Source organism: Culex pipiens, chromosome 1, assembly GCF_016801865.2.
Source record: "Culex pipiens pallens isolate TS chromosome 1, TS_CPP_V2, whole genome shotgun sequence".
Taxonomy (NCBI): domain Eukaryota; kingdom Metazoa; phylum Arthropoda; class Insecta; order Diptera; family Culicidae; genus Culex; species Culex pipiens.
This window is the reverse complement of record NC_068937.1, coordinates 37303396-37328762: the sequence shown is the minus strand read 5'-3', so window position 1 is coordinate 37328762 and position 25367 is coordinate 37303396. Positions and strand designations below refer to the sequence as shown.

Genomic DNA, 25367 nt, shown 5'->3' with positions numbered 1-25367 from the left:
GAACGGCAGTTAATGTGGTATAAAAAAGGGAGCTCCGTGTAAAGAGGGAGTCAAAATTCGTTCGTATGACAACAATTGGTGTAAAACCAACGGGGCTTGAGTGTACTACCATGCATTGATGGAACGAAATCGTTTTTTTTATTTTTTATTTGAGAAAAACATTGTATGTCAAAAATAATCATCATTTAAAACTACAGGAATAAATACAGATTTCCAAATATTTACATGCACCAGCCCGCAAAATTGCATGGAAAAACTAATTATTTTAAAATGGCTTCTTTTGCATTGGGACAAAAAATCATTCAATTAAAAAAACATAACTTAAAACCAACTAAATAAAAATGTCGATTTTATTTTGCGAAATTCTACAAAACAACTCCTGTACTAAAACACCCGTGCACCCCTCGATGTGACGTTAGTCCGATATTTCGGCACCTTCCCCTTTTGCGAGCGTTGTAACCGCCAAACGTCATCCCGCGAGCCAACAGCCAGTCCAAAACAAATAAAATTTCGTCCAAGTCGGGTGTCGCGGACGTCGTCCTACTTTTTGTTGTGCTTCGTGAAAAGTTTTCAAAATCGGTTGCTTTTTCGTGCTGAATTTGCGTATATTTTTTTTCACTTTCGCTCGCGCCTAGTGTGTGACCTCAGGAAAAACATGGCTTTGTGTAGTTTGAGTATCGATTGAGTGTTTGAAAACCGCCAGGATGAACATCGGCAGGCTCAAGCTGAAGCCCAAGGGGGCCTCCTCCGGCAAGAACAGCAGCCCCTCTTCGTCGCTGGTGGCCGCAGAGGTGAGTGCTGGTGTCGTCGTAATTGCGACCAGGTGAAAGTGTCGTCGCGAAGATTGTTGCAATCGATTTAAAAGTCGTACATTTTTAAAATGCAATCCTCCGGAGAGAGCCCAGGCGCGATGGTAGGACGTAACGGGACGGAGGAAAAAAAAAGGTCCCCGGGGGGAAGTGCGTCCGCCAGCGAAAAGTAGAACTTGTGTGTGTAGTCTATTTTAAGCTCTCGCAGCCAACATTGGCCGTTTTGGTTTGCGCCTCTTGCGCGCTGGTTCTAAGACGATGATGATGATGAGGTTTTCCGAACCGCTCAGGTTAACACCTGGGCTACCAAGTAGGAAGTAATCGATTCTTTTCAAATTAATCTAAACACTCAGTAATCCAAGTGTTAATACAACTTTAAAGAGTGTACGCAGCAGCGAAATATGCGTCTGCTTTCTAGAGTTTGGTTAGTCAGTTTGCTGGTCCTCCGCGGATTGAGTATGAAAAAGAGGCGATGATGGAATAGTAGTTATAGTGAGTGTGGCTTCTCACCCAGCGACAGATGTTCCGCTGGCCCGACGGGTGATTATGATTCGCGGGCTATCGTCACGGTCCAGTCGGCGGTTTCAGCTGACGCGCTGCTAGCGATTGGCGCAAAGAATGTTGAATATTGCCCAAGCTAGCGAACGAACAAAGTCTGGTCTGGTTTTAGTCGATGAAGCTTGCGGTATAGGGCATATTGTTCTTTGTATTTAATGAAACAAAATTGAAACTTTGAAATTTCAATTCAAAAAGAAGTGCAATAAAGTGCAAACATGTTGAAAAATGAGGATTTTTAGTATCTAACGAAGCTCTTACAAGTGGGATAAATACTACGATAAAACCATTTTAAATGCTAGTCGGAGTTCCAAAATTTTGATTGCACAATAACCATTAGATGCTGAGATATTGCGACATTAGGAAAAAGGGGGCTGTTTGGGTGAGACTTAAAAAAAACCTTAAATTTGCTTGTTTCTTTTTCATCTATCAGTTGTATCTCAGCAAGCAGATGTCAAATCGTCCATGTTTATGAAACAAAATTTTAGGGAATTTTCCGAACATTTTATCAAAATTTCTGAAAAGTATTTTTTTATTGCGAATTGCGAATAAAGAACTATAGCAATTTTTGTTAGGTAAGATTTAGTTTATTTTCTAAAAATCTTTTTTCAATCATTCAGTAGTTCGTTTTGGCTCAAAAGTTGCGGGGTTTTGTCCCTTATACATTAAAAAAAAAAAAGATACTGGAAAATTGTATCATCAACACCTACACCTTTGCCGGATACCAAATCGATCAGAAAATGTCTTTAAAAGATACAGATTTTCGAATATTGACGTACCATTTTTAAAGAAAATTTTCAGCACTTCAGCAATTCCCCAAAATGTTGGCCATTGAGTTTTTTTTATTTATTTAAAACTTTGTTGGATCCTTCCCTGTGGCCATGGGCAAAAAAGCATGAGTAATTCTCGCTGAAAGTGGACCACTATTTACACAAGGTGCTAAAAAATCAAAAGCAATGTACTTTTCCAATAGCCCCCACCAAGTTATAAAAGAAACCATGTTTGGTTGGTTGAATTTGTCCTCACCTCGGCGCCACGAAGCTAAAACATTTTTTTTAATTGGTAATTTTTTGACTTAGGCGCGTCTACAAAATTGCTAATAACTTTGCAAAACTTCAACGAACCCTTGATGTTTAGGGGTGTTTTGGAAAGGAAATGAGCAGAGCTTTCGAATGCACTTGTCAGAAAAATACCGTTCCATACATTTTTTAGCCAAAAAACAACAATGTATTTTTAAAAGTCATTTTTGAAGGCCGGCGCCCCGCTTTATCGAAAAACTGACAAATCCATTCGAAAGCTGAGACGATTTCACATAAAGGACCAATAAATCTAAGGTGTATGTTCCTCCTATCTTTTTTAATCTTATTTTGATTCTGAGAGCGCAGCGCTCCGTTCGTATTTCGGGCGCCCAAAATGTTGCATTAGCTTGCCCCAATTTAAGGTTTTGTCAAACAATATAGGTGCTCCCTTTTTAAATGATAGTTTATTATCCAAGGATCAAGATGCACTATCGATAATTGACCAATATTTATGTTTTTGGGTTCTGCCAGGCAATGTAATGTCGAAAAGTTGTTTTTGTTTACTTTTTTTGTTGTTAAATGCTTATTTACAATTGGGTGGACATTTTTACAGTAAAACTAATGAATGTAGCATGTAGGAAATTTCACCACGAACATTTTTCTCGAGGAGAAAACGTAATTTTGATACTCCAACGCAAAGATATTTGAGTTTTAGTGAGAAAAAAGTGCCAATTTTACAAATTTCTCAGAATTATTGGCCTATTATTCACATGCAGCATATGTTTTGGAACCCAAAGTATGGTTTCTCATAGTTATTTAGGTCGCTGAATTCGGATCTGCAATCAAATTTCAGATAAACAGTGAAATTTCGAGCCACACCCAAAAGTTATTTTCGGTAATATGCTGTAATTTTAATCGCTTGTGAATTCGGTCATATTTCATCTTTTGCTCACCATTAATTTTTATGGAGAATGTTTTCTCCTCGAGAAAAATGTTCGTGGTGAAATTTCCTACATGCTACATTCATTAGTTTTACTGTAAAAATGTCCACCCAATTGTAAATAAGCATTTAACAACAAAAAAAGTAAACAAAAACAACTTTTCGACATGACATTGCCTGGCAGAACCCAAAAACATAAATATTGGTCAATTATCGATAGTGCATCTTGATCCTTGGACAATAAACTATCATTTAAAAAGTGAGCACCTATATTTTTTGACAAAACCTTAAAATGGGGCAAGCAAATTGCAACATTTTGGGCGCCCGAAATGCGAACGGAGCGCTGCGCTCTCAGAATCAAAATTAGATTAAAAAAGATAGGAGGAACATACACCTTAGATTTATTGATCCTTTATGTGAAATCGTCTCAGCTTTCGAATGGATTTGTCAGTTTTTCGATAAAGCGGGGCGCCGGCCTTCAAAAATGACTTTTAAAAATACATTGTTGTTTTATGGCTAAAAAATGTATGGAACGGTATTTTTCTGACAAGTGCATTCGAAAGCTCTGCTCATTTCCTTTCCAAAACACCCCTAAACATCAAGGGTTCGTTGAAGTTTTGCAAAGTTATTAGCAATTTTGTAGACGCGCCTAAGTCAAAAAATTACCAATTAAAAAAAAAGTTTTCGCTTCGTGGCGCCGAGGTGAGGACAAACTCAACCAACCAAACATGGTTTCTTTCATAACTTGGTGGGGGCTATTGGAAAAGTACATTGCATTTGATTTTTGAGCACCTTGTGTAAATAGTGGTCCACTTTCAGCGAGAATTACTCATAATTGTTTCGTCCATACAAGTCTCCATACAAATTAGACAGCTGAGCAATTCTCTACGAAATCGGTCTTTTTTCTTCAATTTTAATTTTTGTATTTTTTAATCCGACTGAAACTTTTTTGGTGCCTTCGGTATGCCCAAAGAAGCCATTTTGCATCATTAGTTTGTCCATATAATTTTCCATACAAATTTGGCAGCTGTCCATACAAAAATGATGTATGAAAATTCAAAAATCTGTATCTTTTGAAGGAATTTTTTGATCGATTTGGTGTCTTCGGCAAAGTTGTAGGTATGGATACGGACTACACTGGAAAAAAATGATACACGGTAAAAAAAAATCTGGTGATTTTTTTATTTAACTTTTTATCACTAAAACTTGATTTGCAAAAAAACACTATTTTTAATTTTTTTTATTTTTTTTTATTTTTTGATATGTTTTAGAGGACATAAAATGCCAACTTTTCAGAAATTTTCAGGCTGTGCAAAAAATCATTGACCGAGTTATGATTTTTTTAATCAATACTGATTTTTTCAAAAAATCGAAACTTTGGTCGCAAAAAATTTTCAAATCAAGACTAACATTTTAAAAGGGCGTAATATTGAATGTTTGGCCTTTATGAAATGTTAGTCTTGATTTGAAAATTTTGAAAATATTGTTTTCGAAAAGACGAAAATTTCACAAATATTTCATATATTAACATTGAAAATCGAACCATTAGTTGCTGAGATATCGACATTGAAAAATAGTGGGCTGTTTGGGTGAGACTTAGAAAACATCAATTTTCCTGTTTTTAAACCTTTGCATTGCAATATCTCAGCAACTAAAGGTCGTATCAACAATGTCCGAAGAAGCAAAATATAGAGAATTTTCTCAGCTTTTCAAAAATATTTTTTTCAAAAGTGGGTAAACATGTGCACTAATTTTAAAAAATGAAAAACTGCGACTATTTAGAAAAAAGTTACATAAAAATGGCTATAACTTGAAAACGGTGCACTTTATCAAAATTTCACTGAAGTTCTATTTGATTGCAAATTCAATTTTACATCGAAAAATAAAGTTGAAAAATTTTTGCGACCAAAATTTTGATTTTTTTTTAAAAATCAGTATTGATTAAAAAAATCATAACTCGGTCAATGATTTTTTGCACAGCCTGAAAATTTCTGAAAAGTTGGCATTTTATGTCCTCTAAAACATATCAAAAAATAAAAAAAATTAAAAATAGTGTTTTTTTGCAAATCAAGTTTTAGTGATAAAAAGTTAAATAAAAAAATCACCAAAATTTTTTTACCGTGTATCATTTTTTTCCAGTGTAGTCCGTATCCATACCTACAACTTTGCCGAAGACACCAAATCGATCAAAAAATTCCTTCAAAAGATACAGATTTTTGAATTTTCATACATCATTTTTGTATGGACAGCTGCCAAATTTGTATGGAAAATTATATGGACAAACTAATAATGCAAAATGGCTTCTTTGGGCATACCGAAGGCACCAAAAAAGTTTCAGTCGGATTAAAAAATACAAAAAAAATCGAATGACCGAAATCCTAGAGAACTGCTCAGCTGTACAGTGTCCATACAAAAATGGTATCCAAAATTACTGGACCTTCCTGGTCAATCTTCCACCGGGGCCCCGGAACATGGTTCCTGTGGCCAATTCTGTACTGTCTTATCTTGGGGGATCTTTATGCGTCATATCTTGTCAAGAGCGACATTTTTCGTTTATATTTGGCCGAAGGGGATTTTTCTTAAATCGTCGGAATAAAAGTTCCGGTGAAAAGCCGGCCATATCTCAGTTCCCCGTGGTCTACCAAGGATGAAACCACCTCCATTCGAGAAAAAAACACGCTCCATACAAAAAGTTTAAATTTAGTATGGAGAAAAAACCACGGAGGGGTGGGGGAGGGTTGAATGATTTGAAGGTCACGTGGTTTATGCACGGGCTCTTGCTGGGTCACAGCTCTGAAGTTATCTCTTCAAATTCTCTAAACTGCCGTTTTACGCTTAATTGTCCCATGTCATTGTTGACCGTTCTTGACTTTTGGTCGTCATACGTTTTTTTTTTTCTAAAAGCATAAATAAAATTAAATCGAAATCTTCGAAAAATTACATGGGACAATTCGACGAACTTTCTCTTATTTGCGTATTAAAAAAATGTACCTAAACACAGAAATTGACTGGAAACCATGAAAACATCAAATAGGCAAAATATAGTTATTGGAGTTTGTAGAATAAGCCTGGAAAAAAAATAAACAAAACCAAACAAAAGTGATATGGTCGAAAATAAGTGTTTTTAGGCTTTTTTTAAATGTTGAGGTTGATTTGAAAATTTTGAAATTATTATTAAGATAGGATAGGGGTTTCACGATGCTTTCATTTTTTTTAATTGAGGATCGGACGCATATTTGTTGAATGCTGAGTGATCGAAATTAGACGCTATTTTGGTGGTGTACAAAAAAACATCATTTTCCAGTTTAATTTTATCTCAGAGGCTGTATCTTAGTAACCATTAGTTCAATATTTCAATGTCTTTGAAGCTCATTTTTAGGAAATTTTCTGATCTTTTCAAGAAAAAATATGTTTAGCGATCAATCTTGACCATGACTTCTACAGGTAAAAAAAAAATATTAATTCAACAAAAAAAAACACAATTTTAGGTGACTACAGTCCAGACTCGATTATCCGAAGTTCGATTATCCGAAGGTTTGTATGGGACTTCGGATAATCGAATCACGAACAATTTTTTTTTCCTTTCCTTTTTTCTTGTTTTAAACATCAAATTCGAGTTCTGCGACCCCATTTTAGTCAAATTTGAATAGTTGATTGCCTATTAATTGATAGAATCCAGAGTTTTTTTTTAAAAAAGGTCCTATAAGCTATTGTCTTTCATATGTTTAGCGTTGTTTAGGGGACATACTTAAGCTTGACAATCAAAAATTAGGCAACAAAAAAAATCGTGATTCGATTATCCGAAGTGAAATTTTTTCGAGGCCTTCGGATAATCGAGTCTGGACTGTATAACATAAAAACGATGCGCGATATCAAAATTTATTTCAAGTACCTCGATTGCAAGTTTGATTTTAATCAAAAAATAAATTTAAAAATACAATTTTTTGCGACGTAAAAAAATGGCAGCATTGCCAAATGAATGTTGACCAACTTGTGCCATAGTTGTGAAATCTAATCTAATCTAATCTAATCAGACCCTAGCGCAGCCAATCTTTCGAAGGGATCCTGGAGAGTGCCTTAGGTTAGATGACGCCTAGCACTCTTCTTGTCATTTATTAACATTTGTAGTGCGCCATTGCATTAGAATGCATTGAAACATCTCAAGCGTTAAACCGGCCAGGCCTACTGCGTAAAGCCGTATCGCAGAGATGACTCGTAATAGGGACGTGGCGTTGCATCGTGCTGCCATCTGGTTTTTTTAAGCGCAAGAGTGTTAAAGTGCTGAGTCATCGTCTAAAAATAGACTGCGCCCTATCTCGCCCAGCAAAATGAAGTCGATAAAGTAGTCGGTTTCGATGAGTAAAAGTGGAAAACGTGGTTTAAAAATAGCGACGCCATCCCCCTATTGGGTTGTATTCGTTGGGAGCACCATGCTAAGAAGGTTTGGTACTCCGGGCCCTCTGGGATGGGACATTGTATTTCCACGAATGCCCTGGACACTATTTGCCGTGGTTATAGCGCCACAACTCGCTCTCTGTAACAGTATTCCTAATTCCAGTCCAAGGTCACCAAGTCGTCATGGCCTAGTGGTTAGCATTTTTGCTTACCAATCCAAAGGACGGGGGATCGAACCCCGCCTCGAGCGACTTTGATTTTTCGTTCATATTCATCATTTCAGATTTATGTGTTCTTAACTTTCTCGTTGGGAGCAGATGGGAATCGAACCCAGAACCATTCGCTTACAAAGCAAACACCGTAACCAGTCAGCCACGGCCGCTCCCCCAACTTGTATTGTTTGTGAAATAGCTCAAAACAATATAACAATAGAGAATTTTCAAAAAATCGTTATTTTGCGCAATTATTTTTTGTGTGTAAAGTTCAATTAAAAATAGGGTGAATTTTTTAAACTGTTACTTTTTCTTCTTTAAAGTTCTAAGCAATACCTACAACTTTGCCAAAGATAACAATTCGATCAAAAATCCGTTCTCAAAATGAAGATTGTTGAATATTTTAATAGCCTTTTGTATAGAAGGTTGCCACAATTGTATGGAGAATTGTATGGACAAACCAATGATTTGCAATCATAAAAAAATTCCAGAAAAATCTGAGTCTGAGACTCAAAAAAAAAAGTGTCCGCGTAGTTTATGGATGGTCCCGATGTTCTATTTATTGTGGTAGAAATATATTCACGATATTTTTTTTTTGTAAACAATTAAAAATCTTAAACAACCGCTTTCAAACACTTTTCCAGCATTACACTTTTGATGTGCTGTAAATAGAAAGCTGAATGTCTTAAACAAATTACTATAAAAAGGTTTTTCTTATGATTGATATGACAAAACTAAAAAATTTCTAAAATAGAATCAATAAATTTCAATATGTTCTAAATGATATATTTACCACTAAAAATGCTCATAAATCCTCGCAAATTAATATCACCCATTTCATCAAATTCACACGATAAACGACGCCATCCATCGTTGGCGCGTTGATCCGCCGTCCGATTTCTAATGGTTTTGACGCATGTCGCGCATGTAAAACCTCTTGTAACATCACGCGTAGCAGACGACAAACAAATGCAGTGTGATGTTTATTTACGTGCATAACATAATTCCTTCGCCGCGGCGTCCCAGTGCTGGCCAAAATTAGCTGCGTCCGCGCGGCGTTCCCATGAACAGTGGGTGGGTAGCATTTGATTTGTGCCAAGTTCTTTGAATTTTCGAAAACACGATGGTTAAGCCATGTTGGCTTTCGGTTCTTCCGCTCTTTTAGAATGGAAGAACAAATGAATCGACTCGACATTGCTAAGTCCGTTGCAACAAATCATGGCACCCTTCGGTCGGATATGTTTAGTCTACGGTGATGGTCGTCAATGTGTCAGTGCGAGAAAGGGGGAATTGCCCTCTTCAGAAGGTAATCTATGGAAGAGATTGAAGTGATCCGCTGTCTCGTCAAGCTGTCGAACAGGAATGTCGATCTGTCTTATGTTGTAAGTTTGGAGGTATCAAAGTGAGATTTACGTGGGGATTACTGCCGGTCTACTCATAGTTGTCCCATGTCACATAGAGTTTCCAAATTTACACTCCGAATGATCAAGACTAAAGACTAAAATTGTATTTGATAAGTTGGTTTTGGATCAATGGATTTGTAAACATAGGGTCTGTTCTCCTCTAAAAAAACAGACATCGCGTTGCAACAAGACCGTCTCAAAACAACCAAAACTCGCGATCTCGTCTAGCAGTCAGTTCCGATCGGAATCCCGTGCTGTACGCATCGTGCCTACTTCGATTCGCTGCGAGAAAGGAAAAAAAACGCTTCCAATTTGAAAACAGAAGGAAATAGTGAAAACTGCGGCAATATTTGGGTGATATACGCGCGACCAGCCTGCTTCGAGCATTTGGAATTTTTAACTAATTTATGGTTCCTTCGTACAATAATACAGAGCAACCGCCGCCGCCGTTAGAAAGCGTCTCCCATCATATGCATGTAGAGGAGAAGGCAAGTAATTAGTGGACGAGATAAATGAATTCGGAGGGGAATTCTACGTCTGTGGTGTTTGAAGTTGTTTAGAAGTACATCATATTCGTTCGTGGTTGTGGTTTATGGTTTCCGTGAGGGTTTTAAGTGCTGTTAGGGTAGAGTAGTCATCAATGAGACACGGGGAACAATGATAAAATGGCTCTCACAAGTCGTAGTTTCAACCAATCAGGCTCATATTTGGGGGAAAGGTTTGTCTACTTGATACACGTTTGCCATAATAGTGGCTTTGGTTATGGACGCTCCCTTGCAAAGTTATTCATAAATGTTTGATTCTGGGGTGTAAAAGTAAATTATGGACAAAAATTACATTTTCGCTCATAGGCTGCCATTAACACAAAAACTAATTTTTCTTCAGATTTCTTTCGACTATTCATAGGGAATGAGTTGGGCTACAATGTCCTTTCATCAGTTTTGACCAAAATTAAGAATATACCCAGAATCCAGGGCTGTCTCATTGTTCCCCACTCTTTTCAGCCCATGGGTAACAATGAGACACTTTGATTTTTCTTCATTAAACTTTTCAAAATCTTTAGAAATCTTTCAAAACATGAATTTAAAGTGATTTTTGGCATATTTATTGAGTTTAAACTTCATTTAACCAAAAATATAAAGTTATTTGGTATGAATATATGGATTTTACAAAATTTAGATACTTTTTAGTATAACTTTTGTTAATTAAAGTTTCAAGTTGGCAAAATTGCTTTAAAATGTTCAAGCCAAGTCACCTGCAATGATACAACACAAAAACATGATGTTTAGCTCGAACAGTTTTGATTTTTATAGAGTGTCTCATTGTTCCCCACCTGTCTCATTGTTCCTGCCAAGTGCGTCTACAATGAGACAGTTGAATAACTCTGGCTGTAGACATCAGATCGATCTTATATTTTGGTCAATGCTAGAACAATTTACTAGAAAGAAAATGTAACAAAAAGCTCATTGAAAAATGCAGATGATAAAAATACAAAAATCATTGAAAGTTGAAAACCAAAAGTGTCTCATTGATGACTACGCTACCCTATATGAGTTACTTATAAAATTATTTAGAAAAAAAAGTGCGATTGATTTTTATTTTTCTGTTTAGCGCTATGAACTCTGGAACGATCATGAACTATGTTTCGTTCATGAGAAATCCTCCAAGAAACCCGCAAATGGCTTTTATTTGTGTTTTTTTTTTAATTAACTGAACTTTTTTTTAGGACTTCCCCCTTAAGAACGCATTTGCGCATACAATTTTGGCAGCTTTCCGTACAAAAACAGTATGTATATATTCAAAAACCACTATTTCGAGAAGGGGTTTCTGATCTGTTTGGTGTCAATAACATTCTAAAAACATATTATTCTAATCAACTATTTTCTAAAAAAGCAAAATTTTCAAAAAATCTTTTTTATTTGTTGATATTTAGCAAAACAATGGAATTGGGCCATTGTTTAAAGTGTAAACAAGAAGTATATCTTGCTCGTCCCTTGTGTAAACATCGACATTGGCCCAATTAAATTGTTTTGCTTTATATGTTGTTGAGACGATGACTTTTGAGAAATAAAATGCACAGTAAAAAAATCATGGTAATATTACATCTAGGGATGATGAGAGATTTATTTTCAGAATTTTAATGTAATTTTACTTCTGTTAATTTGTAAATATACATCTGGCATGAATTTCAAAATAATATCAAAATTAGAAGTCTAGAAAAGAATATTGTAAAGAAATTTAAGCTATTTAGAATAAAATCTGAAGTGATGGATAAAATTTTAAAAAAATACAAAATATATTTTTTCTACATTCAATTAACCCTTCAATGGCAGGAGGCAGGGTGACCACCCAAGTCGAAAAATCGGGTACATTGGTCTGGAATTCGCCAAAATTCATAAAAAAACGGGAATTTGTGATCTTGTCAAAAAGTCGGGAAAAGTTTGGAATCCCAAGCAATAATTTGAAAATTTTGTAATATTTGGCCTAATTCTAGTTGAGTCGTTCTGAGCACTTAACAACAAATTTAAAGTTCTTTTTTATTTCAATCTATTGCAAATATGTTTAAAATGTTTGGCTCTTCCAAAATTCGCATTAAATCGGAGGTAAAGCATGAATTGTTATTAAACTGGATTTTTTATTTAAATTGAAAACATTAAAATACTAACAAATTTGAAAATCAACATGGATTTTTGGAGCTAAATATTAAAATACACAAATACAAAATGAAAACTTGATTAAAACATCTTTTTTTGCAAGAATTTTTTGATATTTAGATTTTTTTTTAGGAATTAACCTTTTTTTATCTTTTTTCCATCCCTTTTCTTTACCTATTTAAACCAAAGAAAAAAATAATATTGTTTGACAATGTATAAAAAAACGATACATTCTGATGTATTGTTGAGATTGAAAATATTTTTGAATTTGTTCATTTTGTTTTCCTATTGTAGAAATTATGAGTGCTTCCATGCCTCTATAAATTTGTAAAGTTTATATTTTTAATAAAATTGTAGCTTTTTAAAATTTATTAAGAAATTATGTTCGGTTGACTTTTTGATAAACAGTTTGCGCAACAATTTTTTGGTGAGAAATTCCTATTATTTGAGGGTCGGGAATTCGCACGGAAAAGAGTTCTATCCAAAATTTAACAATTCAAATTAGCTGGCTTCAAATTGGTGAAACAGTGATTTTTTTGGTTGAATCAGCTAAAATTACAGCTAAATTTACCAACTTGGGATTGGTGAAATAGCTAACCCTGATTGCTGATTTGCTTTCCAAAACTGACAGCCCAAATCAAAATGACAGGAGAGATTTTACCAAAAATAATGGTGTTTCAGCACAATTTTGCGTAATTTTACCGAAAAATTAGCTGGAACCGGCAGCATGGATTTTTTGACAGGTCATCAGTTCGAGACCAAAACAAAGCATCGTCTTGTATCGTGTTCGATCCTGTTTGAGCCGCTCAGTTCGCGAAGTATGTTGATGGTTATGTGTGCTGTTTGAGTGCAAGTGCAAGTGCAAAAGGTGATAGAATGTGTTGTGTGAGTGAATAAATCAAAAGCCTGGAAGGTTTTCTGCGGATCGACACCTGAAGGTAAGTTTCAGTAGATAAGGTGAGAAGTTTGTTGTGTTGAGGGAAAGTGGTTAGAAGTTGAGCCTCTCGTTATTGTTTGGATGATGCGTAGGTAAAAACATGTACTTAACATAAAGGGGGAGCATCCCTAAACCACGTGAACACTTTGGCAGGGGAAAGGGGAGGCTGGCGATTGTCCACAGTATTCTTTTTTGTATGGACATCTGTCCACCTGGAGGGGCGGCGGGTACAGAATGTATAGACATAGATTGGCCAATGTTTGACAGCTCCGAACAAATAGGGTACCTAATGCCTTTTAAGCACATCCATAAATATTGTTAAATATTGTTAGAAATGAAGTTAAATTAAGTTCAATTAAGTTAAATTAAGTGAAATTATGTGAAATTAAGTGAAATTAAGTTTAATCAATTTAAGTTTAGTTAAATTAAGTTACATTTGGTAAAATTTAAATAAAAATGTAGAATTCAGTTAAAATCAGTTAAATTGATAAAATTTAGTTAAAATTAGTTAAATTTAGTTGAAATTAGTAAAATTTCGTTAAAATTGATTAAATTTAGTTTAAATTAGTAAAATAAAGTAAAATTTAGATAAGTTTAAATAAATTTTGTTGAATTAAGATGAATTTTAAAAAAAAATAGTTAAATTAAGCAAAAGTTAGTTAAATTCAGATACATTCAGTTGAAATTAGTTATTTTTTGTGTGATTTAGTTGAATTTGCCCAAATTTGGTTAAATTAAGTTGTGTTAAGTTGAATTTAGTAAAATTAAAAAAAATAAGCAAAATTAAGTAAAATTAAGCAAAATTAAGTAAAATTAAGCAAAATTAAATAAAATTAAGCATAATTAAGTAAAATTATGTAAAATTAAGTAAAATTAAGTAAAATAAAGTAAATTTATGTAAAATTAAGTAAAATAAAGTTAAATTAAGTAAAATTGAGTTGAAATTATGTTAAATTCAGTTAATATATGTCAAATTAATTTCAATCAAGTTTAATTACGTGTTAAATTGAGCTAAATTTAGTTGAAAATGGTTATATTTAGAAAAATGTAGTTGAATTTAGGTAAATGTAGTAGAATATAGGTAAATGTAAGTACATTTATTCAAATGTTATTACATTTGGTAGAATTCAGTTGAATTTAATGTAATTTGGTAGAATTTAGTTAAATTTAAAGTTATTTGGTAAAATTCAGTTAAATTGAGTTTAATTAAGTTAAGTTAACTTTAATTAAGTTAAAATAAGTTTAATTAAGTTAAATTAGGTTAAACTAAGTTAAATTAAGTTAAATTCAATTGAATTAAGTTAAATTAAGTTAAATTAAGTTAAATTAAGTTAAATTGAGTTAAATTAAGTTAAATTAAATTAAATTAAGTTAACTTTAATTAAGCTAAAATAAGTTTGATTAAGTTAAATTAAATTAAGTTAAATTTAGTTCCATTAAGTTATATTAAGCTAAATTGAGTTAAATTGAGTTAAATTAAGTTAAATTTAGTAAAATTGAGTTAAATTAAGTTAAATTATGTTGAATTAAGTTAAATTTAGTTAAATTAAGCTAAATTAAGTTAAATTAAGTTAAATTAAGTTAAATTAAGTTAAATAAAGTCAAATAAAGTTAAATAAAGTTAAATTAAGTTAAATAAAGTTGAACCAAGTTAAATTAAGTTTAATTAAGTTTAATTAAGTTAAATTATGTTAAATTAAGTAAAATTAAGTTAAATTAAGTTAAATTAAGTTAACTTAAGTTAAATTAAGTTGAATTAAGTTAAATTAAGTTAAATTAAGTTAAATTAAGTTAAATTAAGTTGAATTAAGTTAAATAAAGTTGAATTAAGTTAAATTAAGTTAAGTTAAGTTAAATTAAGTTAAATTATGTTAAAGTTTGTTAAATTAAGTTAAATTTAGTTAAATTAAGTTGGATAAAGTAAAGTTATTTTGTTTAAGTGAAAGTAATTTGATGTTATATTTAAACTTTGTTAAATGCAAAACATAGTTTAAATTTAACATGAATTTACTATAATTTAACCAAAATAACTTTTTGTAAGTTTTTTTTTGTATTTTTGTATTTTTGTATTTTTGTATTTTTGTATTTTTGTATTTTTGTATTTTTGTATTTTTGTATTTTTGTATTTTTGTATTTTTGTATTTTTGTATTTTTGTATTTTTGTATTTTTGTATTTTTGTATTTTTGTATTTTTGTATTTTTGTATTTTTGTATTACTGTATTTCATTTTTTTTTATTTGTCAATAGAATATCGCAACAAAGCCGTACAATTAGGATGATCAACTATAACATAGTTTAAAAGCCTGGAAACTATTGAAACATCCAAAAAACTTGCTGGACTACCAAAAAACGTACCAAGAATAGCGGAAAATCATGCTACACCAGCAAAAGTCTTTTTGAAAATAAAAAACAACTTTACAGGCAGCAAGGGATTTTAAAAAATGATTTCGAAATTACCAGTTAAAACAGTCAAAAAATTAGCTGGACTTACCGAAAAACGAAGCAAGAACAAAAAAGAAACGAGCTAAATCAGCCAAAAGGCTGGGTGAATAATGCGTGCTTTGCAGGCAGCAACGGAGGCTTTTGAAAGAAAACTTGTAGAAATAGTGGAAAAATTAGCTATTCCAACCAAAACACCTACCAAGAATAGTGGCAAAGTTAGCTAAACTAGCTAAAAAGATGTGTGAAAATACCTGGCTTCGCAGCCATCAATGGAAAATTTTGAGAATGATTCCAAAAAAAACTGGTTGAAACAGCCTAAAAACTCGCTGGGCTAACTATAAAACTTCCTAGAATACCATAAAATCTAGCTAAAATAGCTAACAGACCTTCTCAAAACATACAGCTTTTGAGACTGACAGCATTTTTCCAGCTTGTAAATTAGTAAAATTTACTAAAAATTTAGCTAGATTTATCATTTTTAGGACCTGGATCCAGCTGTCAAATCCAGGACTTTTTTTAGGATTTCCAGCTAAAAAAAAATGATGGTTGAAAAAACAACCAATTTTTTTAGGGTTTTTAACCGAAATTTAGTAAGATTCACGATAAACCTTCTTTCCGTGCGAAAATGTGATTTGAGTGGCCACTAGGATGTAATAAAAATGACTTTTTGGCGGAAATTTAGGAGCTTTTTCAAGAGGGCCATTCGGACCACGAAAACGGTGTTGTTTAGTGCAATGGAAATTCAAAGTACTTTTCAATTGTTTTAATTTAGATTTTAAAAATATTTCTTTGTCAATATTTTTTTTTGATGTATACTGCTTCTGTTCCATAAATGTCCCATATGCATTTTCATCACTTTTGAGTTTTCGATCAAGTTTGATTCATAATCATGTGATCTTTCAGAAACCAATAATATCCAGTACTTTGTTCTAGGAATCTGGAAAAATCTAGTTTTTTCGTGAAAACTTAACACGTAACCTTATGTGTGAGGCAAACTTGCCTTGCATTTTGTCATTTTGCTGTTTTTGCATATGGGACATTTATGTGAACATGGGCAGTATATCTCCGTGATTTGCTTCCATACATCTCCATACTTATGGGCTAAGTTGCATTTTCTCATCCTTTAAAACATAATAAAAAAATATATATATAATGCGGATTTCTGTACCTCAGGAAAATATTTTCCGATTGATATGGTGTCTTCAGCAAAGTTGTAAGTTAGAATGAGGACAATTGATAAAAATAGCCGCAAATTAAAAAAAAAACTGACCCATTTTATGTTAACCTTACATAAAAAATGGGTCAGTTTTTAAGAGTGCAACTTTTTTTTCTTAATTGCCTTATTATAACCTACAACTTTGTTGAAGACACCATATCAGTCAGGAAATGTTTTTCCAAGATACAGATTTTCGAATATCATTTAGTTACATGGACAAAACCAATAATCTAAATGGTGAATTCGGAAATCGAATGCCAAATATCGCAATCCATACGCTAAATATCCAAAACAAACAACATTTTACACCATCGGAATTCTCGTTCGACATGCAATCCGCGAAGACAGCTAGGCTTCTTTTTTTTTGGTTCAAATTTTGCCCGATGAGCACGATGCTTCTTCGCGCGGTCCCCGCCGTCTCAGTATTTCGGCAATTCTTGAACGGTGAACATCGGTGCAACTTTCGGTTGTGAAGCTGAGCTGAGCTGGGTGCATTCCGATTAGGCAGAGATTCGCCTAAGCCGTTTTGCGGTGCGTTCGATTGATTTCTCAATTTGTTATCGGTTTACATTGCTGGGTGGTGCGGCTGTGTTTTGAGAAGGGTGCTGTTATGCAATGTTACAGACAAAATGCAGGGAATTTTGTGTGCATAATTTGGTTCGAATCGATGTCTTTTGTGGAAGAATTTTTATGTGTTGAAACTATTTTTTTTTTTGTTCAACTGTAATGCTTGAACTAAAGCTCAGCGTGGAATTTAAACAAAATCTCTAGAAATTCAGAGTGATCCATTTAAAAGACAATAACAGTCAATTCAAATGTCGGTTATAACTATTAGATAGTAATTTCGGCGAAATAGGTCAGGAATAAGAACTCAAATTGACTTGGGTTAGCGCGACTTGATGTCACCAGAAAACGTAAAGATAGACCTAATGCTACTACTACAAGCCTTTGTTCGGTGCCGCTTCTTGCCCTATCGATTTAACAAACCGCGAAAGCGCGAAATAATCAACATATTTGCCTTTGTCGAGCTTGTACATATGTTGGGGCGATTTGCGAACGAAAAAGTAAATAGCAGAAATTGAAGCGAAAAATAAACTGCCTTAATAACAACTTGTTATCGTTACTGTTTGGCAAACTACAAGTCGATTAGTACCTTGTTGACTAACTAAAAATTGATCACAACAATGTTGGCCAACTTAATTTCTTGTTCAAAAAATGACCTACATATTTTATTGCAAAGCAAAAGAACCGCAACAGGCAGGGTGATTTTCCCCTTTTTTGTGGTTTGATATAATTTGCGATGAAAATCGAAAGTTACAACCCGATTGCGTGTCAGATGAATAATTTGTTTATTTTTTTTTTATATGGAAGAAACTTTTGGCATGACCTTTCCTTACTAGAATGTAGTGAATTTGGGAGTGGGTTGAGATATGGCGGAAGTGTTTGCTGTAAATTTCTTGATATCTAATCGTTTGGGAATAATCTTATCTATTTTATTCTGTATTTTTCTATTCTATTGCTTGGCTTTTTATTATTTCTTTCACTTGAAAATGACACGACAAAATTTCACTATTATGAAAATTCAATTTTGCAAAAAAGTTTCCATTTTTTTAGTGATATTTGGCCATTTCTAAAAAAGAGACTTGATTTTTCAGTCGCAAAAATATTTTATCAGAAAGCTTGGACGAGTTGTGTTTTTTATGGAAAAAGTGTTTTTGGTAGAGGTGGGCAGAAAAAGAGCGAACCGTTCGAAGAGCCTGTTCACTAAAAAAAAGCGCGCGAATCATGGCTCATAAAAAAGAGCCGCGGTTCTTTTTGAAACTTCGGTCTATTGAACGAACCGTTCCAATACGGAATGATTTTTAAACATATATCTTTCTCAAGTTTCTGATTATAATTCATTATATATTCAACAAGTTGTAGTACTAAATACGTGTTTGAGAGTTGAAAATGTAAATTTAATAATTTTAATGCTCATAAATTAATGCCAAATAAAAGCCTCGTTGCAAAGAGAGTCTATTTCTCGACATTTTGAGAGCTGAATCGACATGTTTCGTTGGGGTTCTATTGAAACTTTCTCATCAATATTCATTGAAATACCTTTAATAGCATTTATGCCAATATTTAAACACCGCTTTAAAAGTTTTCATACGCATATTTTCAGTTTCCTAGCTTTATTTGAAATTACTTCAAAATTAAAGCATTCAGGGTGACCACTAAAATTCCATTTTCAAATTCTCGACTTTTCCAGAACCTTAAAAAAAGGCATGTCTTATGTATGATTTCAAAGCTAAAACTCATTATAAAAAGTCAATTCAACCATCGAACAAAATATCTGAAGAAAAAAAAACAATTTATTTTCATAGTTTTCTTTTTTTATCGAAGAGCACTTCAAACTTGATTACAGCTATTAAAATAAATATCAGGTTCCCTTTTTATTTTGTAATTTTTTTTAACATTGTTGTTGTTGTTTTTTTTCTTTTCAATAATGATTCTAGATTGATAAGGCTCCATGTTTTATCAATAATTTTATGCGAAATGATTGAAGAAACAAATCCTTTAAACATATTTGCAATTACTTAAACCAAAATGTCTAGAATTCAATAATTGTTCAATATATTTTAATATTTTAAAATAGTTTAAAGAACGAAAAATTTATGGAATTTATTCGGTATTTAAGTTTTCCGTTTACTGAAAAGCTTTATCTATAGTTATTTACCCGTTTACAAAGTTTGAATATGGAATAAATATTTCAAATGGTTTTATAAATATAGTTTAACAATTAAATATTAAAATATTTACCAAGAATAAAACAATTGCCAAACTCAAATTGAAATTGTTTCTAAAAATTCAAGCAATGTGACAAGATGAAACAGATCATAGCTTTACTCTAGCCATAATCGTTGAATTTAAGGTTATATTGGTTTTGCAATAGCATTGTTGTTGTTTAAAGTTAGATGTTGTTTGTTTGGTAAACTGTGTCAAAAATAACTTAAAATTTTGCGATTCATATTTTTTTCAAATTTGTGTCAAATGCTTGCCATGTTATTCATCCAATATTTATTGCCTTAAATAGGTTATAATAATTGAGTCAAATTACAAAAAAAAATCATTCAAGAGACCTACAATAATTTTTAAACAAGTATGCTTGAAATTCCCGACTTTTCCCGACATTTTTACAAAAAAATACAAATATGGCTTTTTTATAATAAACGTATTACTTTCATGCATTTTTTGTTTTAATTTTGTTCTTCAAATAAAAGTCAAATTAAAAATACATAGAATCATCCCGTTCATTGAAATACACATTTTTATCAACATTTTGAAATTTTGAAAATGAGCCGCTCATATTGATGAGCGAGTAAAAATGAGCGGCTCTTAAAAAGAGCGGTTTTGCCCACCTCTAGTTTTTAGAAAGTAACAAAAATTAACAAACAAAAAAATCAAAAAATCATTTTTAGATTTAGAAATGAATTTAAAATCGAAAATGCTTTTGTAAAATTTTGATAAAAATTATTGAACAAAATTGTCTATTTAAAAAAAAAAGAAGTGTCGAGCCTTTTCCATATTCGAAAAAATGTATATTCAAAAGCTAGAAAAATTCTCTACAATTGCATTTTCGGACACTGTTGATCCGATTACTGGTTGCTGAGATATAGCCTTGAAAAGAATTAAAAATTTTAAAAATGAGTTCATCTAAATTCAAAAACTTATTGAAAAAAAAAATATTTTCAAATTTTTGAAATCATAACATAAATTTCAATATTCAAAGACATTTTATGAGTACAGTCAAATTCGGAAAGAAGCTTATTTTATAATTATTGTGCACCGTTTTCAAATTACAAACTGTTATAGGTTATTTTCAAGTGCAAATGCAATACAAATCGGCGGCGAAAATTTTGACAGTTTACCCCCGGGCTGCAGCCCAAAAAATAGCGTCAAAAAACAATTCAAAAGCGAAATGATCGAAGGACGATGTGAAATCAAGTTTCAAGTTTTTATGAAATTTCATGTCACATTCCAAGAAAATTTTACGGGTTAGGTCTAGAATTTTTATTAAATTATTTTTATTTTCAATTAAAAATTAAAAATATTTTGCAGCATACGCAGCATACGTTAACTGGGCCAAGCTTTCAGCTCAGTTATCGAATGAAATTGAATTGAAAACTTAATCATTCAAACATAAAATCCGTTGGAAATTGACAAAAACAAGTTTCATAACGTCAATTTATAGGTTTTAATAAATTTAATTCACGTGTTGACTTTTCGGATATTTTTTAAGGGACCATCCATAAACCACGTCGACACTTTTCTTGGAAGTCGCTATTTAAGAAATGATACTCGATAAAAAAAAACATGTTTTCAAACTTAAAAAAAATTCTAATTTAATTGTGTTTTTAGAAACCAATTTTTGTATAGTTGTTTTTTTTATGATAGCAAACATGCTTTCCACTACAGAGACATAAATATCCAAACTATTTCGGTAAACGGCATTTACGCAACCCTCACAACTTCCAACTCTGACAATGAAAACTTCGCCCCAAGCAAAGGTCATAAATCCAGCCCAACCAACTTTTTGCCTAATATCTTTTCCCTGTTTTTCTCTCTCCCTCTATTCCAGGCCTCGACAGCCAACAGCCGGAGCAGCAGCACTAGTCACCTTTCGCCCCGACTTCCGGCCTCGACGAAAAGTGCCACCAGCAAATCAGTGTCGTCCACGGTTGCATCGTCGGTTCGGTTCAAGCTCGAGGACGAAATCCTCGGCAGCGTCAGCAGTGCCAGCGGTGCCACAAGCCACGACAATGACGATAGCTTAGAGATTATGGAGGAAATCGAAACGCAGGATGAGGAGAGTGGAAGCATTCGGGAGGAAGGCGGCGACGATGGCACGAGCAGTGTTTCGGAAAAGGTGGTCCCACTGAACGTGGGTCGTCCGAAGACGGCAGCGACGACCGCAGTCGCGACTGGAAGCAGCAAGAAGCGCCAGCTGTTTGATATTGACGACGACGAGCCGGAACTTGAGTTGGGCGGTGGCGGGGGGAAGTTCGACATCGATGAACTGCAGCTGTCCGGGGACCAGATTGCGGTGCACTTTCAACCGGAGGAGGGGGAGGAGGAGGAGGAGAGTGAGGGTGATTTCGGGGTCAGGTTGGCCAACAAGAAGAAGTTGATGCAGCAGAACCACGACGTGGACTCGCTGGAGCAGATATTGAACGATATTGAGTCGGGCTCGGAAGGGGTTGAAGCGCCGGCACCGGTTCAGAAGGAGTTGTCTCCGCTGAACGACGACGACGTGCTGATCAACAACAGTAAGGTCAGCTTGAACGCGCTGAAGAAGCTGCAGAAGCAATCGCATGTGCATGAAAACAACAACAGTGGGGACAACAGTTTGAACACCACGAACGATATCTCCGAGTTGGCTCGGGACACCGAAAGTGATCGTGTGGCTAGTGATCGGAGTGAGGGGAAAATGTCGTCTTCCGAGGGAAGAAGCAAAAGTGTTGACGGTTCGACTGGGGGGAGTGAATCTCGTGGCGGGGAGGATAAACCGTTTGCCAGTCTTGGTGCCTTAAAGTTTGAAGAGGAGGGAGATGATCGCGATCAGGAAGATAACTCGATCGAAGAAATTGTGATGTCGAATCCCTCGGTAGTGGCGTCGTCGTCGGTCGCGAACGAAGCAAGTTCGTTCGAGGAAAACGTGACCGGTTCGGAATTCGACAAGTCGAAGGAAGTGCGCGGTCAGAGTTCACCCGAAGAAGTGGGTTCGGAAGATTTGAAGGAAAAGATACTAACCTCGAGCAAGTCGTTTGAAGAGGTCAAGTCGCAGCATGAGTTGGAAGTGCCTAGTGATAAGCTGGTGGAAGATGATAAAGCTACCGCGGTGAAGCAAATGGAAAAGGTGACGGAGTTTAAGGAAGCACTGGAGGATATCTCCGAAGAGTCGGAACCCACACTGACAACTTCCAACCACTCTGGAAGTAAACCAACCACGGACGACGAGCAATCGCGACCTTTCGTGGTGCTCGAAAAGGGCAAGGAAATGCGACGAATTCTGGACGAAAACATCTTCCAGAAGCAACTCAGCATCGGAAGCACCATCTACGAGGATAACAAGGAAAACATCCCGGACTCGCTGTCCCTGAACAAATCCATCGACTTCAACAGCGTCGTCAGCCTAAACATGTTCCAAGCGATGCAGCTCGAAATGAAAGAGCTTCGAGAAATCATCGCCAACAAAGAAGCCGACTCGTTTTCGCGACGAGAATCTCTCAAAGAACCACGTCCAGACTCCCTAAAAGACAACCAACGCAGCGATTCAAACAGCTTGGCGACAAACTCAACCGAATATCGACCACTCAACGAGGAACCTCCCGCCCAAAAGGACCACACCAGCAATGTGTATCGCTGGGTGGAAATCCTAGCGGAAAAGTTGCAAGAATCGCTGCAAGATCGCGACCGGCTCCAAGCCGAGGTCGACAAGCAAGCCGAAGAAATCAACCAGATCCGTAAGCAATTAACCGAAAACGTAGAAGCTATCCGCGGAAGACCGCACTGGATGCGCGACCAGGAAAGCACCGGCCAAAGAATCTCGGAAATCTCCATCGATCTAGTCAGCGAAACGGACGACGCCCTGTCGGACTTCCCCGACATGTACGAGGAGCGCTCAAACAGAAACTCGCGCGAGCGCCAGCTCGACCTCAACCTCGACATTGACTACTCCGAGCAGAACCCGCTGCACATCCCCACCGCCCCCATGACCAAACAGCTCGAACAGTTCCGGAAGTACCTCTCCCCGGACGAACTCCGCCTGTTCAACATGGTGCAGGGCAAGTTCGACGACTACATCAATCTGGAAATGCACAAACTCAAATCCACCCACGAAGACGAGTCCAAAGTCCTGCAGGAACGCCTCGAAGCGGAAAAGAACGAGCGCGAAGCGGAAGTCAGTCGCCTCCGCCAAATGTTAACAAACGTCAAATCTGGCTCGACGGAAATCGTCGACCTCCGCACCGAGCTGGAAGCTCGCCACACCCAGGAGATGGCCGACCTGCGCACGTATTTCGAGAAAAAGTGCGTCGAACTGGAAAAGCAGTACTCGGAGGAGGTCTTTTCGATGCACAGTCGGCGCGTTTCGGCGAACGACACCGTGTCGGACATTTCCGACCAGGAGGAGTTCCCCGAGGAGAACGGAGGCTACCAGTCGAAGCATACCAGCCCGAAGCGCAAGCTCAAGGAGGAGATTTATCTGAGCCCGACGCACCATAAGATCACGCCGACGACGATCGATACGGCGGGCGAGGGCAGCGCGGACGAGGTGATGGAGGTGGTGGCGGAAGTTGAGAAGGTAAGGGTTATGAGAAGACGTAGTAGGTTACTAAAATTGGGATTTGAATTTTGATTACAGTAGCTTTTATGCAATGGTGTGCCCAATAAGAATTTTACATTCTTTATTATTTAATTTTAATTTTATTCACTACTTGATAAAAAGAACTTTTTGGCAATTCCGTCGTGAAACTACTTACTTTTCCTGTCATTCTTGAACGAGTCGAATAGCAACACTTTTCAAAATAAATGCTGAAAAGTTGAACTTTTCAGCACTTGTTTCGAAGAGTAACACTTTTCAATTTTGCTTCATATGACTGTCAAGTATCTCTGGGCAATGTTTCAGAAGGTTTGCTGATGTAGTTCTCAAGATATAGCCATTTTAAAATGTTATTTTCGACTTTTTCTTAGAAAATCTATAAAATCAATACAATTTCAGCACTTTAAAGAATATGCATTTCGAGATAATGATGAATTTTGCTTCATATGACTGTCAAGTATCTCTGGGCAAAGTTTCAGAAGGTTTGCTGATGTAGTTCTCAAGATATAGCCATTTTAAAATGTTATGATGAATGTATTGAATGTATTGAAAAATGTATTGATGAATTTTGCTTCATATGACTGTCAAGTATCTCTGGGCAAAGTTTCAGTAGGTTTGCTGATGTAGTTCTCAAGATACAGCCATTTTAAAATATTATTTTACAGTTGGAATAAATTATATCGATCAACGAAAAAAACAGCGATACAACGAACATTTAAGAGATCGAAATGCAATAACGAGTCTGGGCGTCCCCGTGGTCAGCGCACTAATTTTCTATCCGAAATGTCAACGTTTCTTTCGATAAACGACTCTATAGAAATGACTTTTACACCGTGAAAATTTAACACATTATTTGAAAAATTAATGCACAATTTACCCGACGCCGTGCCTTCTGATCAACGATGACATAGGAAGGGCTTAACAATTAATGTAATCTTAATAAAAACACAAAAAAAAAAACACCAATCAGTGAAAAAATGACGCCCGAAACACGAATAATCCTGCAATGCGTGCGCGCTGCTCCACCGTCCAAAATCGACTCATTATAGAAAAGATCAGAAAATTTCGCAAAAGTTTAATTATTCAACATTGAGAATAGAACCAATATAGGATTTGCAGCAAAGCTAAAAGACACATGTCGCCACCTATAAACAAACAGCGTAAACCTATGACCTTTTGAAAAAAAAAAGTTTTTTCCTTCATAATCAACATTTAAAAAAACATATATGCCGGATTCGGATGAGAAAAACTATTTCCAACCATTTGGTGTACAACTTTCCAATATTTTTTTCGATTTTTCTATGAGAAAACTGTAAATTTAGAAAAAGATAGTTATTTAAACTATTTGGCAAAAAAGTCTGTCAACAATCAATGTTGAATATACGTTAACACATCTGTTATCAACTATATAACTGTTTATTT

At 34.9% G+C, this 25367-nt stretch overlaps 1 protein-coding gene across 7 annotated transcripts in view; it reads left to right on the top strand.

The window, feature by feature from the left end:
- The first annotated feature begins 503 nt into the window (after window positions 1-503).
- Window positions 504-25367, top strand: part of LOC120414173 (pericentrin) — an 84447-nt gene continuing 59583 nt past the window's right edge. For 5 of the 7 annotated variants that reach the window (XM_052710252.1, XM_052710255.1, XM_052710248.1 and 2 more), the window contains exons 1-2: window positions 505-791; window positions 21204-23927. In XM_052710252.1, coding sequence (XP_052566212.1) covers window positions 705-791; window positions 21204-23927 — 2811 coding nt within the window. In that variant the 5' untranslated portion in view covers window positions 505-704. Of the gene's footprint in view, window positions 792-21203; window positions 23928-25367 lie in introns of all 7 variants that reach the window. The other 2 variants (XM_052710246.1, XM_039575238.2) reach the window with 1 other exon arrangement.